A 16,659-nucleotide genomic window follows, 5' to 3' on the forward strand; every position below is an offset into this window, starting at 1 on the left:
CAAAGTCTAAAGCTAATGAACAGAGTTCAATGATTCGTGGGCATTATGTTAATATTTCTATCCAAGAGCGCAAACACTCCAGTTATTTAAAAAAGTAGGGACTCAAACCAAGCTAGAGTACTCTCCCGTGGGTCTTCAATCGGAGAATCAACTGCTAGCGAGGCACTGCCCCTTTAAGACCTGCTCGCTCACGGCCTCTACAAAAGGGAGTGACCTCTGGGCTTTGACAGCTCCCCTAATAACTACCACCGCGCAGGCCCCGCCCACCTGGCGACCAGCCGCGCCGATTGGTCGGCGGGCCGGTATCCCGTGCTTTGATTGGCCCGCCGCTTCCCCTGAGCGAACCTTTAGAACTCTGAGACAGACAATATTCTGTTACATTGTAGCAAAATGGCGACTGTCATTCACAACCCCCTGAAAGCGTAAGTAAGACTAAAAAATGTACATATTCCGCGTGGTTTCAATATGAAAAAAAAGGCGCCTTCTGCGTGCGGAGCGCCGCCGGTGCTCGGCGCTGGCCGGCGCCCGCAGCTGCGGCGGGGCTCCTCTCTTTTCTTTCTGCTCTTACTTCTTCATCTGCTTTATTTTCCTCCCAGCGCGCAGAAATGTCAGGAGATGCAATTAACAAAAAGAAGATTGTTACATTTGTGTTGGGTTTAATTGGAGGACCGCGCAGGGGTGTGTGTGTGTGTGTGGAGGGGGCACCGGTGGGTGGTGAGCCGGGCGCTCCTGCGCTCCCGGGCTCGCAGGGTCTGTGGGTAGCTCGGGGACGGCACGGTCCCCCGAGTCCCCTGCCTGCCCGGGAGACGAGTGCCGCACCGGGGACTGGGATGGGGACGGGGGTGGGGGGGTGTGGGGGGCGACGGAGTCGGGACGGAGCGCGGGGCAGGGGCCGCTCGGGTGCGCTTGGCGGAGAGCCTGCCCCCGCCTTCCCCCCATCCAGCCCCGGGAGCCCCAGGCCCCCCCCACCCCGCCCGCCCGCCCGGCTCCACGTCCGCCGGGGGCGAGCGGAGAGCGCACTGCCCGCTGCAGCTCCGGAGTTTGCGGGGCGCTCTCTCCGCTTTCCGATCTCTCTCCGGGAGTTTGTGCCAAACCTTCCGGAGTTGGGAGGACGACAGGGGGGTGTGGGGAGGTGGGGGTGCAGCGGGTCCCCGGAGCCCTGGGGCCCAGGTGGTTGCCCCGGGCTTTTCTGCTCCGGCGGCTCGGACGGTGAAAGCGCTCCGGGCGGTCGCCGGTGTGTCGGCGTTGTTCTTTCTTTTCTTTCTTTTTCTTCTTCTTCTTTTTTTTGTGGGCAAACAGGCTGTAGTAAATGAACGACTCGGGTTAACTTGAGGTGGATTTGAAGGCAGGCAGGTCTTAGGAATTGGTGCTCTCGCCGCCTCTAGGTGCAAAGCCGAGGCGGGCGCAGAGGCGATTTGGGGGCTCCCAGTGGGGCGGGCAGCGTCTGCTCCCGGCTTCAGCCAGAGAGGCAGGTGCCAGTGGCCGCCTCGGGGAGGCTTGGAGCGGACGCCCGGATCCCCGGTCGGAGGCGGGGAGGGGGGCGGGCTAGGGGAGGACTCGCGGGGGCCAGACCCTGGGTCGCACAGCCAATTTCTGCTGCCTGCCTGCCTGCCTGCTTCCTTCCTTCCTTCCTTCCTTCCTTCCTTCCTTCCTTCCTTCCTTCCTTCCTTCCTTCCTTCCTTCCTTCCTTCCTGTCAGTGGAACTGTTAAGCAGCCAAGTCCGCTTGTGATCGTGGAGCTGGGGGGCGGGTAGTGGTGGTAGTGTTGGCCTTGGAAAACTAGTGTTGCTGTTTTAAAAAAGAAGAAAAAGAAGAGGGGTGCTGCTGGCAGGGACGTTGGCCGAGGGTGGCTCCCCGCGGACCGCGGGGCAGCGTGGGTCGGGGTCAGCGCCCCTTGGACCCAGGACTCCCACGGCGGGGAGGGGGGAGGTGCGGACCGAGGGCTTCCTCCCGAATTCCTCGCCGGCCGCTGGGTGGGCGGCTGTGCACCCAGGATCCGGGGTCCCAGTGGGGAGCGGCGGGGGTGGGGTGGGGTGGGTGACGCGGGGATCCCCAAGGCAGAGAGGATCGCGCGCGCTCGGGGGAGAGAGAACCCGGCGGCGAGTTCGCACCGGCGCCTCTGCCAGCAGCCAGACACCGGGGAGCCATGTCCCAGGTCGCGGAGTTCATGACGGACGTCGCCATCCAGAGGACGCTGGAAGCCACGGATGGATGGACGGATGGATGGATGGATGGATGGATGGATGGATGGATGGATGGTGGGTGGGTGGTCGGAGAGGAGTCCTGGGGCTTCCGTGCTCGCTCGGAAGCTCAGATACTCCTGCATTTCAAACCCGAGGAAGCTAATGTTTTCTGGCAGAAATAAATGGGCGTAACTTCGCCTTGCTCTTCGCTCTGGGGTCGCTCGCGCCCGCCACACCGCCGAGGCGGCGAGTTTTTCTACCCAACCCACCGCTGAGGTGCGACGTTCCCTCTCCGCTTCCTCCCCCCATCCCCTGCCACTCTCCCTTCCTCCCCTCCCCATTTCCCAGCCGGAATCACCCCGCCGAGCTGATGTGTGCGGAGGCCACCCTGGCAAACGGAAAGTTCCGGGGATCTAGTTCACGTGTGTGCGGGGTTGCCACGCGCAGGCTGCCCGCCTCCCTCCCCGCCGGCACCGGCCTTCCCCCCCCCCCCCCCCCATCCACAACCGGCTTACGCAGCATCTGGCGCTCCGGGGTTCCCCCGGCTCGCTCCACCCCATCCCACACCCCCACGCACACACACCGTGGGTGCGTGTGTGGGCGGGGGGGGGGGGAGCGAGAGGCGGGAAGAAGGTGACCAAATCCAGACTGGTTACTGGAATTAGTTGTGAATTACATTCGCACTGGGTGTCATTAGAAACATTTGTAACGGGGATGCGTGCGTAATTCTCTCGTGGCGCACACACCCCGCACACTCCCTCCTCCTCCAGCACGCCCCGCAGCCCCGCCAGCCAGCCGAGTGCGCGCGCTTCCCTGGGGGGCGGGGAGTTGGGTGGTCATTTATAATTAGCCATCCTGTTTGCCACCGCAGCCTCTTTCCCTAGGGGCCGGGGGGTCGTAAACAATACCCCCTTCCGCCAGGCTTTTTTTTTTTTTTTGCATGAGGCATTTCTTTTAATTTATTATATTATTATTATTATTACTATTAAGCTCTGTAGGAAGGAGCACACACGTTGCGATTGGTGGACACCTCTGCCTTATTTTTTTATTTAAAGAAAACGTGTTTAGTAAAACACCTTTCCTATTTCATTTGTGTTTAGAAGTTGCTGATCAGGAAACAAAACACACGTGAATAAATTATGCATGGGATAAATTAGAACAAAGCGGCAGTGGCTCGGCGAGCGGCCGGGCTGGGCTGGCTAGCGGGGAGGGGAGGAGGGGGAGCGAGCGAGGGGTTTGGAGAGCTATGTTTTTATGCTTATGAGCGCTGCGACATTAGCATTTTCTCTGTGTGGTTTCTGAGTCTCTCCACCCCCCCTTCCTAAAAAAAAAAAAAAAAAAAAGCCAACATCAAGAACGCCCCCTACAGAAACTGGTCACACAAAGATTTCCACTGGGTCTGGGGATGAAGTAGAGGTTGTATAAAACCAGATCAGGTTTCCTACAACACCCAAGTAGATGGACTATTTTTCATGATGCTAGTTTATTCCATCTGGGACATCCCATAATTCATTTAGCCCAGTAGGGGGAAACTGGATGGTACAATTGGAATCTCTTTGCTTTGGGGGGGGGCGGGGGGAGGATCTTTTTTAAAGGCTCTGAGCTCCTGAAGCCATGTTACTCTTTCTTAGCAGTTTGGCTTTCTTCTTGGCTGTCTTTGATCTCTCCACAACTCCCTGTCTTTTTCTTCCTTGTTGTACCCTTCACCCCCTTCCTCTCTGAAGCTGGCAGCCTGGCTTGGCTCTCTGTTGTCGTCTTTAACATCTTATTACTGCCCAACAGGGTGTTAGAGGCAGAAACAGGAGCTGCCGGACTGATCGGATCACAAAGGGGACACAGCAGGTGGCCCCACAAACCAGGCAGTCACATCTGGACAAATAGAATTTAAAAGCACCAAGGGACATGTCTGATGTGTAAATGTGCACGACCCATCATTTAATTTAGCAACTATATTGTCTCAGCAGAGATGTGTGAGTCATCTCCATTTTTTTTCTTTTAACACAAGCAAATGAGAGCCAGATAGCAAAATGAACACCCATATGTAACTTGAAGTATGGATTTGGTAAAGGTCTGTGTGTAAGTCACCTGACATTTTGTATAATGGTTCATTTCTGTATACCCAGGAAGCAATGCTTTTAATATAAATTCTAATCTTGATCTACTTTAGTAAATCACCTAAACCACCTTCCTCCAAGTCTACTAACATCTTACTCTTCAACAACTTACTCTTTCTGCAAATTATCTAAACTCTGGCTTGTATGTACTTAACAGGGAATGTCTGCCACCTTCTGCCAGACTTGATTATGCACATATGTATCTAGTATTATAACAATCTGCGTATTAAAAACGTAACTTATTATTTTTGACTAATTCCATGTAAACCTAGAGAGCTTTACCTCAAGTTAATTATTTATAAAAAAATGAAACGAAGCCAACTATTGGGTGATGCTCATAATGATGAACACACATATGCATAATTGTCTCACTTTTGAGCACTGAATGTGTGGCTCAAGTAATAGTTCACCTGCCTAGTCTAGGCCTAGGCTGGAGTTCAAACTCCTCTATTACCAAACAACAACAACAAACAACAATAACAAACCCTCAACAGCAACAAAAGAACCCTCCCCCCATATAAACACAAACCAACCAAACAAAAAACAGAAACAACCTTTTCTCTTGCTTGGATGTGTGTGTTGGCATCCCTGCTTTGTTACGAAGGACACAATGTGGATTGAAGTACACCTTGGTTTACTTAGCCAAGGTCAAACAGGGGTCATTGTATAGCTGGGCTGAAACCCTTTCTGTCTCCCTTCTCTGCCCTGCACACCCTGGCGTTCTAATCTCAAGTGGTTTGGAGACATGTGAAAGGGAGAAGCCAGATCTCACGCTTGCTGTGAGCCCTCAGCTTAGCTGTGTTGACAGGAGAGAAAAGACTGGGCCACATTCTCGGGTTTAATCTTCTCTGGGCTGTTTCAATTTAGGTGTGTGTGTGTGGAGGGAGGGGGGTGGTAGGTACTAAGCGAAGAGCAGTTGGGTTGGGACTTTCTGGACTTGCAGCCTTTTATGGACATTATTTCAGCTCTTTATGAAGAAGGATCCTCACACATTTGAAGCCAAAAGATGCCTAAGAACCACCTTTTCTATCAGCTTTTGGGTTGCCACTGGCTACAAGCCCTACCAAACTTCATCCACTTATTTTTCCACGAGTGTCTTGGGTTTCATGACATACCCATAGTAAAAGAGATTAATTTGTGCTGGGAAGGTGGCTTAGTGGTAGAGTGCTTGCCTAGCATGCATGAGGCCCTGGGTTCGATTCCTCAGCACCACATGAACAAAAAGAAAAAAGCCGGAAGTGGCGCTGTGGCTCAAGTGGTAGAGTGCTAGCCTTGAGCTGGAGAGCTGAGGGACAGCGCCCAGGCCCAGAGTTCAGGCCCCACAACTGGACCCCCCTCCAAAAAAAAAAAGAGAGATTAATTTCTGGCAGAACCCAGTTCGAGATGTTGTCACAGAGTAAACCTCAGAGAAGAGCAGACCACCTGGGGCCATCTGAGACTGGCTGTGTGTGGGAGCTGTGTAGACCTACCATGTAGCCTAAACTTCAGCAGTCACCTGCTGGGAGATTTCTCATTCTCTGACTGGCTTGAAGTCCTGCAGGTAGCTGGAATTTGGATGCATCTGGAAAAAAAAACGATCTCAGCTCAAGCTATTTGAAATGCCTTTTCAGATCAAAGCAAAATCTAAAATGCTATGGTGGTTCGTGGCTGTAATCCTAGCTACTCATGAGGCTGAGATCTGAGGATCATGGTTCTAAGCCAGCCCAGGCAGAAAAGTCCATGAGACTTTTGTCTCCAGTTTACCACCAAAAAAAGCTAGAAGCAGAACTTTGGGCTCAAGTGGTAGAGCTTTAGCCTTGAGCTCAGGGATTGTTTCCACTCCCTGAGTTCAAGCCCTGTGGTGTGTGCATGTGTGCGCATGCACACACACACACACACACACACACACACACACACACACACACACACACACACACACACACATGCAGCCATGGCCAGCATGTTTTGGTAGTGTACCAGAAAAGGAAAAAAATAAAAGGAAACTGAGGCCAATATTTCAATTTTCAAAGTGTAGCTATGCTGATTGTCATGGTGGTTGGAGGCTAGGTTATAAAAGGTACCAGAATCCAGGTCTGTTTATTATTTCAACCTCTGTAAAGTAACTTCTGTGGTTTTTGAGTGTTTTGAAAGTCACTTGGAGATGGAAATGTAGCCAAATGTGGCAAACCTCTGGCCAAAAAAATTCCCACAATCATTGAAATATTTTTACCCAGCCACCATTTTCCATCAGGAGTCTTATGTAAGCATGACCCTAGTTTAAAATAGTCTTTAAATATGAAGGTATTTAACTAGGAAAGATAAAGAGGTTGGCATAGGGGGTCAGAAAAGATGATTGTAGAACTACAAAAGAGATTCATACTGTGACCCATTACAAGCTCCCAAGTTTTCTAGTTGTGTGAGTGACTGGTGGTTTTTGCGATTTGTTTATCTTATTGGTCCAGTTACTGGAGTTTCACAGTCTGTCAAACCATATGGATGAATGGAGCTAGGGTCGTAAAACTGTCACCAGGGAAGGTTTTGGAAGCCTGTGATTTGCATTAGAGTTTTAAAAGCAGTGGTTAGGAGGTGTTAGTCGGGGAGAAAGACCCTGAGTATGGAGAATGTCTAGGTTGTGTGTTTGTAAATGGCAGTCATGTGTGTTGGAGGGTACTGGCAGGGTAAGAGAGGGAAGCGGGGATTCAGGGGCACCGTGTGGGAGCAGGGAGGGGCAGGGGGATTAGGCTCTGAGCACCTAATAGTGGGGTTCAAATAGCCCACAGGGGGGCCTGTACCTTCCAGGCCTGGCGAACAATAATGACACATGTCTAATCCTCCTTTCGCTCCCTCCCCTCCCTCTCTGAAGTCAGGATGGTAGTCATCTCAGGTTGCTGTGAAAGGAGGGGTGTTTAAATTGTTGTTATTCATCTCGAAAATCTGCTGTTTATGTTGTCTGCCATGGAAATCTCTATGAGCAGTCTCCCCCAACTTTTACCTGCCATTCGTTGTGGCCCTGTCCCAAGCTCTTTCTTCTGTGTGCATTTCTTACCAGCGGAAGTCCTCAGAAGCCTTGGTGAAAGCTTCAGAGTGATGGGAGAGAGAAGGTTTCAGGAGTGGCATCCAGAGCCTCCATCTCAGCTCTGAACCCTGCCAACTTGCTCCACGATCTTGGAGATGTAACCTTACTGAGCCTCCCGCTCCTTGTCTTTCAGATGAGGATGAACCTTAAAATTCCCTTCAAGTCAAAAGTGTCCTGGTTCATACTGTGGTCAATTAGGACAAAGAAGACAATCAGTGATCAGAGTTCAGATTTACTCTCTTTCTCTCTGTTCTTTCTTTCTTTCTTTCTTCCTTCCTTTCTTTCTTTCTTTTTCTTCCTTCCTTCCTTCCTTCCTTCCTTCCTTCCATCCTTCCTTCCTTCCTTCCTTCTTTCTTTCCATTTTAATTTCTTTCATTTTGGCACTGGGGCTTGAACTCAGGACCTTGTACTCTTGCTTAGTGTTTTTGCTCAAGGTGTTCTCTATTATTTGAGCCATACCTCCACTTCTGGATTTTTGCTGATTCACTGGAGATAAGAGTCTCTTGGATTTATCTGCCCCAGATGGCTTTGAACCATGATCCTCAGATTTCAGTCTCCAGAGTAGCTAGGCTTACAGGTATCAGCCACTGACACCAGCTTATTCTTGTGTGTGTTTTTAAAAATATATATATATTATTATAAAGATACTATACAGAGGGGTTACAATTACATGAACAGGTAATGAGTCCATTTCCTATGGAGCATTGTTACACCCTCCTTTATTTTTCCCCTACCATCCCTTTCCTCCCCACCTCTCCAACTCCTCCCCCCAAAGTTGTAAAGTTCGTTTTCAACATACTGTCTTTTACATCTCATTGTTACAATGGATCATCCTGTATCCTTATTTAGCATTTTGTTATTTCCCTTCCCCTCCCCAAATTAGAAAAATGTATATATAAGATGCAGGACACCGGAATCAAATACAGTGACAACAGGGGTTGGACCATGGGGAAGAACATACAAAGAAACAAAAACAGGGGCTGGGAAGGTGGCTTAGTGGTAGAGTGCTTGCCTCGCATGCATGAGGCCCTGGATTCAATTCCTCAGCACCACATAAGCAGAAAAAGCCAGAAGTGGTGCTGTGGCTCAAATGGTACAGTGCTAGCCTTGAGCTGAAGAGCTGAGGGACAGTGCCCAAGCCCAGAGTTCAAGCACTATGACTGACAAAAAAAAAAAGAAGAAACAATAACATTATAAGGGAATACTTCTCAAACCTTTATGCTAATAGCTAAGATATAGAACCTAGATGCCCCTCAGTAGATAAATGGATTCTTGGTTTTAAAGTGTGGCCCTCAATGGGAAATCATAACACTAGGAATCCTTTCTGCAGTTCCATCTTTTTTTCCATCTTTTCCTAAGTAGAAGCCATAGGGGGGCTTCTACTTAGGGTTTAAACCTGGATGGAACTTTCTATCCCTTCTCAAGGCCTAAGGCTGAGGACCAGGTAATAGGCTGTTTAGAATGTGGGTTTTTCTCTGATTCTTCCTGTTAAATGTTTTCCTTCTCATTAGCACTGCAACCTTGGACTGGGAAGAGAAGGGAGAGGGACTGGGAGACCAATTGGATTATTTTGATGTTTAAAAGCATCCAAGTAATATTTTTGGTTGTGAAAAACACTACTATTTATGATAAAAAATTCTTTTAGTTTTTTTTTGTTTTTTGTTTTGGGTCCGGTCGTGGGCCTGAACTCTGGGCCTAGGCGCTGTCCCTCAGCTCTTTAGCTCAAGGCTAGCGCTCTACCACTTGAGCCACAGCACCATTTCTGGCTTTTTTTTTCTTTTTGCTTATGTGGTGCTGAGGAATCGAACCCAGGGCCTTATGCATGCAAGGCAAGCACTCTACCACTGAGCCACCTTCCCAGCCTCTTTTAGTTTATTTTAATAGGGCTTGTGCAGTAACAGCTCAATGGCACACTGCTTGCAAAGCCCTGGGCTTGATCCCCAGCACAATGAGAGAGAGAGAGAGAGAGAGAATATTGAGTCTCTTTGGCTTCCTCCACTGCCATGGTACCCATATCTTGATTAACTGGAAGCAAAGTGCTTATATTCCTTCCATTTGTGCATCAGAAGGAATATTGTTTAGGGAGCTGCCTGACCTGTAATGATGTCTCATTGAGTGTCCTCTAGTGTAGTCTGTGTTACTGCTGAGGGAACACTCAGTGGAGACCAAGAATTGGCCTGTACCTGTGTGGGCATCAGCAGTGTCTAGACTTAACCACACAGCCTTGCCACTTCATTGACATACCTTAAAAAAGAATCCCAGGTTCCACAGGACACCGGTGGCTCATACCTGTAATCCTAGCTACTCAGAAGGCTGAGATCGAAGGATCTAAGTTTGAAGCCAGCCCAGGCAGAAAGGTCTATGAGACTCTTATCTCCAATTAAGCCAGCAAATAAGTGGAAGAAGAAATGTAGTTCAAGTGGTAGAGCACTCACTTTGAGCGAAAAAAGTCAAGGGAGAATGTGAGGTTTGAGTTCAAGCCCTAATACTGACATAAAAACAAACAAAAATTCCTGACTTTACAGAGGGATTATTATCAGGTTTTGCTTTCATTAAAAGTTCTCTTGGCAATTTTTTGGCACACTTACAACAGGAAGATGGGGTTGCAAAAGCCACCAGCGAATGCACAGAAGCCAGTATGTAAGAAAGAGACTGAAACCAAAAGAAAAATCAAATAGTCACCTTGATCTCTAGCACAGACAGACATACTTTTCTTATCTTTTTTTTAAAATTGTGGTAAAAATTTAAAAATTGTGCATAGCTTAAAATGTGCTGCTTGAAAGTGGGCAATTCAGTGGCATTAAATACACTTGTACAACTATCACCACTATCCACTTCTAGAACCTTTTCATCACTCCAAATGAGAAACTTTGGCTGTACTCATTAAACAATAAATTTCTGGCCTAAAGTGTATAGCTGAGTGGTTGAGGTAGCATTTAGCATAGGTGAAGGCCTGGCCTCAACCTCCAGTACCCAAATGAAACAAACACTTCCCCATTCCTCTACTGTCTGCAGCTTCTAGGAGGCACTATCTTGCTTTAGGCCTCTTCAAATTTGCCTGTTCCAAGTACTTCCTATAAGTGGAATCTTACAGTATTTGTCCCTTTGTGTCTGGCTTATTTCATTTAGCATAATGTCTTCAGAGGTCATCTATGTGGTAGCATGTATCAGAACTTCATTCCTTTTTATGGTCATGGTTTGTATATACCACATTTTTGTTTAGCCATTTATCTGGTAATGGACACTTGGGCCATTTCCACCTTTTGGCTAATGCAAATAAAGCTGCTATGAACATTTGTCCAAGTAGTTGCTTGAGTTCCTGTTTTTAATTCTTTGGGCAGATGCCTAGGTTCCTTTTATTTTTGGACTCCTTAAAATGTAGGTGCTATATTTCTAGATAGTACAGGTGGCCCTTACTACCTTATAAAACTTAAAATAAGCCAAACACTGGTGGTTTATGGTTGTAATTCTAGCTGCTCCCATGGCTGCTATTGGAGGATCTTGGTTTAGAGCCAGCCTGGGCAGAAAAGGACTTGAGATGCCATTTCCAGTTAACCAGCAAAAAGCCAGGCTGGAGGTGTGGTTCAAGTCGTAGACTACCAACCAAACAAGTTCAAATTCTGGTCAGACAATAGAAGAAAACAACATAAAGTGATAGTCATGGTGTTAGCTACTTCCCCAGACCTCCTGGAGGCATGCCATTCCCTGCCCCCCCCCCCCAGGGGGAGGGGGGACTAGAAAACCAGAGGCTGACCTCTCTTATCTTCAGGTACAAAGGTCACTGTTTTCTTAGATCTTGCCATGAGCCCGAAGACTTCTTGAGGGGTTCAGGAGATTCCAGGGGCTGAGTGGTAGCAGCTGCAAGGTGAGGCTTGGAATGAAGATTCCGAACCTATGCAGATCAAGGGCTACTGCCTGGCAATAGACAGGGCTGGAGCACCTGGGATGACCCGACAGACAGTCTCAGAGTCCAGAATGAGTGAGGCAGGCCTTTCTTTCATTTTAAACAATGAGGGGGCCAGAAACTCCTTTCTTCTCCTCTGCCCTGCCCCTTTGCTCGGCTTACCCCACCTCCTCTCACAGGCCCAAATGAAGTAACAAACATGTAAACATTCTAGAAGGCAGAATCTACACACGTGAGGCGTTCCACAGAGAATTGAAAAGTTTCCTCGAGCTGATTGGGGCCTTCTCAGAGGATCAGTGCTAAATAATCTATTAAGCATTATTTTCAAGATGAAAGGAAAAACAAATGCGGTGTGTCTGGCATTCTGTCTCATCTTCGTTTCTTAGCAAATGCAAACCTTCCTCATCCTGCCCCAGCATCTCCGTGGGATCTCCCCACTGTCTGAGCTTCAAATAGGCGAGAGGATGAGCTCAAGAGAGGCCTCATTTCCTTTCTCCTGGCAGCCCTGAGCTGGGTGTGCACACATGTAAAAGCTCAGCTGGGGCTCAGGTTTGAGGCTAGCCCAGGCCCTGGCTCCTCCTCCTACCAGGATGACAGTAGGGCTGGGCATTGGTGGCTCACACCTGTAATCCTAGCTACTCAGGAGGCTGAGATCTGAAGGTGGATGTTTGAAGCCAGCTCAGGCAGAAAAGTCTATAAGACTCTTATCTCCAATTAACCAGCAAAAAGACAGAAGTGGAGGTGTGGCTCAAGAGGTAGAGCACCAGCCCTGAGTGAAATAAGCCAAGGGAGAGCTCAAGGCCCTGAGTGAGTTCAAGCCCCAGTATTCACAGACAGACACAATCATAGACACAGACCCACAGACCCACAGACACAGACACAGACCCACAGACACACAGACCCACAGACACACACACAGACACACACACACAGTCACAGAAACAGACCCACAGACCCACAGACACAAGACACAGACACAGACACAGACACAGACACACAGACACACAGACACACAGACACAGACACACACAGACACAGACACAGACACAGACACACACACACACACACACACACACACACACACACACACACACACGACAGCAGAGAGCAAAGAGGTGAAAGGGAGCTAAAATGTGGATCTGCTCATAAACACAGAGGCCAGTAGGGAAAATGCTATCTGTTCAGAGCAGTAGACTATGAGGAATACCATGGTGCAGTTTAGACCTGAGAAGTCAATTATCAAGTTTGATGCTAGCTCCCAGCCTTGGAAATGCTTCAGACTCAAATCTGGCTGCGAAGCCACCATGATCCTTTTACTTTCCCAAAGCAAGGCAAGTTCAAAGTCATCTTGGACTCCTCCCATGGATCCTCAACCAAGGTCTCTCCACACATCTTAGAATGGAGCTCTGTTAGACCAGTCCCAACCCACTTTGACTTTCAAGACTCCTTGATTCTGCCCTGGCCAATCTTGCTGGCCATCCAACCACTCTGAACCAAGCATCAGAATGGCCACTAGGATTTCTGTTTCCAGCAAGGTCTCTGCTCTGTCTCTTTCTCCTTCTAGTGGAGACCCTTGCTCTGTGGCAGGGCCGAATAAGTGTTTGTGACCCAGAAGGCTGACTGCTCCCCTAGGCCTCTCTCAGGAAGCCACTGTCAGTGGGGAGGGAGGGAGGGTGGGAGGCAATGAGCCACTGGAGCTGGGGGAGGGCAGGGTGGATGGGGCAGTGGGAGTGGAGAGAATATATTCTCTCCTGCTAATTATTTTCCCCGAGGACTTAGCGAATGCAGAACTATCTATTATCATGGGAGCGCTCTATGGTGGAGTGCCTGTGATGAATGCTAAGTGGAAACAAGCAAGAAAAATTAACAGGCGGCTGCTCTGTCCACCTAATTACAATGCATATCCAAATGCATAATTCCTTATGTTCCCCCAATGCACCACTCCCCTTCCAATCCTGACGCCATGGAGGAGAAAAACCACTTTCCCCCAATCATTTCTCTTGATTGTGTTTTCATCAAGGAAGAACTCAGGCTTTCCTGAAGAACAGAGGGAGGCCTGCCCTTCTAACACATCTAAAATTGCTGTCTTTTTGGATTTCCAACTGGGCTCCTAAATTCTGGTGTTTTTTTTTTTTTTTTCCTTAAAAAAACAACAACTTTATTTGACTTCAGAGAGGAGGAAGCAAGAAGAGAAGAAAAAAAAGGAAGAAAGAATGGAAGGAAGGATGGAAAGAAAGAAGGAAAAAAGAAAGCAAGAAGGAAAAGAAAAAGAAAGAAGAATTTCTACCATTTTTGCTGACCTTTCAATTTTGGACTAAAAGTCTCGCCTGAATGAGGGATGGGAATTTTGAAGATTTTTTTTTTTTTTTTCTATCTCTGATTTCCCTCCATTCTTTTCCCTGACTGGGGAGTTTTCTCCTACTTCCTGACAAAAGACATAGACCAAGCTTTGTGTGTGTGTGTGTGTGTGTGTGTGTGTGTGTGTGTGTGTGTGTGTGTGTGTGTGTGTGTGTGTGTGTGTGTGTGTGTGTGTGTGTGTCTATCCTAGAGCTTGAACTCAGGGCCTGGGCATTGTCATTTGAGTTTTTTTTTTTTTTGCTCAGGGCTAGGCTCTACCACTTGAGCCATAGTTTCACTTCTGGCCTTTTGGGTAGTTTAGGGAAGATAAGAGCCTCACAGAATTTCTTGCTCCTGCTGGCTTCGAACTTCTATCCTCAGATCTCAGCCTCCGGAGTGGTTAGGAGAGTAGCTAGGATTACAGGCATGAGTCCTTAGTATCCAGCTCAGCCTGAGCCTTTGTAGAGAGATTTTAGAAGATAAAAGACACATCTACCTTTGCCGATCAGGTTGCAAGAAGAAATATGGATGTCAGAAGTGACGGGCCCCATCAGACAAATGATGACTCTCCATGCTCACCTCTCTATTCTTTTGTTTAATTTTCCCTCTCTAAAGAACAACTTTATTCAGCCATCATAAAGTATTTAATAGGACATGCAACTTCAGTCACTGTGTTCAATTCACTGTTACAGCTATCTGTGTCGCAGACCCCCCTCTGCTGGCCAGCCCCCCCTTCCTGAAGCCCCTCGCTTGCCCTCCACAGCAGCCCCAGCTGCTGATTTATCAGAGCTGGCCGGCTCAGCAGGGCATGGAGATTGCTTTTAATTAACTCTCTTCATTTTTCCCAATCTTCAGGGAGCAGCAGCCATTTAATGATTTTAATATTTTATCTGGATTTATATCCGCCTTATTTGTTGTTGTTTGACTTCTGCATTTGCTCTTCCTGCAGACTGAGATATTTATTGGCCGCTTCACCTGGTCCCAAGACCCTTTGCCCGGCAGGCAGGGATGGCGGATTTCAAAGGTTTCCTCTGGAGCTCCCCTCCGGCCCAGTGCTGGTCTGAGTGATGGTTTGGATTGGAAAGTTTGTCTTAGGAAAGCCAGCCTCACTTCACACTTGCTGAAGGAGTTTCTGAGCTTTTCATTTAAAAACAAACAAAATTAGGGCCTTTAATTGGAACTCAGGGGTTTGCACTTGAGCCGTGCCTCCAATCCTTCTTTGCTTTTTTTTTTTTTGTTAGAGCTGGTCTTGGGGCTTGAACTGAGGATCTAGGCACTGCCCTTGTGCATTTGTGCTCAAGGTTAGTGCTGTACCTCTTGAGCCACAGTTCCACTTCCGGCTTTTTTTAGTAGTTAATTGGAGGTAAGAGTGTCATAGACTTACTTGCCTGGGCTGGTTTTGCACTGCAATCCTCAGATCTCAGCCTCCTGAGTAGCTAGGATTACAGGCGTGAGCCACCAGTGCCCGGCTCTATTTTATGTTTTTAATATGAGTCCATCTCTTACTATGTCCTAGGGCTGGTCTTCAAATTGATTGGGTGATCCTATTACTGGGACAGCAGATGTATCACCATGCCTGGCACTGTGGGTGCTAGAGCTGCGTCAGGATGCTGGCTTTAGGGCAGAGCTGATTAAGGGTGTAGCTAAAACTTCCTGCCACTGCCTGCTAGCATCTGCTTAGCAAATACTTGGGAGAGTAATTGCTGGGATACTCTGAAAGGAGAAGTGAAGAGGTGTGTTTTTTCTCTAGCTGAACTGCTTTCTCCTTCAACCTTGTTTCCCTTCTCATGTCTGCTTCTTAGTGGCGGACAGACACACAACCCAACTCTGTGTCCCATCCTCCACTGGGCTGCCAAGTCTACTTGTATCCCAACAACTGCACAGAGGTCTGGCAGACGCGCCTACATAGGGGCTGTTTTTCAGAGCCAATGTGTCCTATACAATGCCCTTTTGGCATTTTGGTTTGGTGATAAGTCTTCAGGGTTAACTGTTGCTAGGCAACTGCCAGGGATAGTTTGAGCCTGATCTGGGGGATTGTATGAATTGCCCTGAGTGACTTGTATTCACGTTTAGGAAGTTCAATTTACAGTATTGGCTCTGGGAAGGTCTCATTTCCTGTGTCCTAAGAAGAGAGGTACAGGTTTTTAAAGTCTAGGCTAGTTCCCAAGGAAGAGTGAATATTCACAGACCTGTTTTGTGATGAAAATGGTGGCTTTCTTTCCACCTCCTTACCTCTCCTCCCTTTAGCTCTGCCAGCCCTGAAAACCTACATAACCGATCTGTGTCAGGAACTAAGCTGTGCGCAGGAGATGGTGAAGGGAAAACCTGGCTTCGGTGCTACATCTTCGAGCTCAGGATACTCTGTGTGCCACGGGGTATTTTTTCATCCTTCCTTCCTTGGCACTCACAGACTCCTTGTAGACTCTTAGGAAAGTTTTTTATTTTTTATTTTTATTATTATTTTTTGGGTCTGGTCGTGGGGCCTGAACTCTGGGCCTGGGCGCTGTCCCTCAGCTCTTCAGCTCAAGGCTAGTGCTCTACCACTTGAGCCACAGCGCCACTTCCAGCTTTTTTTCCTGCTTATGTGGTGCTGAGGAATGGAACCCAGGGCCTCATGCATGCAAGGCAAGCGCTCTACCACTGAGCCACCTTCCCAGCCCTCTTAGGAAAGTTTATGAGTATGGCGAATCATGGTGGAATGGAGAAGAATCACAGTCCTAGATCAGGTAAGAGTGTAAAAGTGTGAGATCCTATTTGAAAAACAAACTAAAAGCAAAAGGACTGGGGGTGTGATTTAAGTAGTGGAGCACTTAAAGCAGGGAGAAACAAATGAACAAGTAAAAAGAATCTTAGGGAAAGTTGTAGATCCTTTCCCTGGGGGGGGGGGGGGGGAATACATCTAGATTCAAACATCAGCTTGTGGTGGTGGACAAGATTCACGGTCCCCCAGGAGCCCATCTCTGGGTGCCTTACAGATGCCGGGGCTATCTGGTGAGAGCATCAGCAGGAGAGGTGGGGGTGAACTTGTCAGTCTGAAAGGATGCTTTGTATCCCGGCAGCGCCCCTC

The 16,659-nt window shown here is 48.3% G+C and overlaps 1 protein-coding gene across 3 annotated transcripts in view; it reads left to right on the plus strand.

The window, feature by feature from the left end:
• Nucleotides 1-322: 322 nt before the first annotated feature.
• Nucleotides 323-16,659, plus strand: part of Dpf3 (double PHD fingers 3) — a 201,632-nt gene continuing 185,295 nt past the window's right edge. For all 3 annotated transcript variants that reach the window (XM_042692793.1, XM_042692792.1, XM_042692794.1), the window contains exon 1: nucleotides 323-422. In XM_042692793.1, coding sequence (XP_042548727.1) covers nucleotides 391-422 — 32 coding nt within the window. In that variant the 5' untranslated portion in view covers nucleotides 323-390. The remainder of the gene's footprint in view (nucleotides 423-16,659) is intronic.

The sequence above is a fragment of the Dipodomys spectabilis genome, unplaced genomic scaffold (assembly GCF_019054845.1).
Source record: "Dipodomys spectabilis isolate Male_0828 unplaced genomic scaffold, ASM1905484v1 ptg000157l, whole genome shotgun sequence".
Taxonomy (NCBI): domain Eukaryota; kingdom Metazoa; phylum Chordata; class Mammalia; order Rodentia; family Heteromyidae; genus Dipodomys; species Dipodomys spectabilis.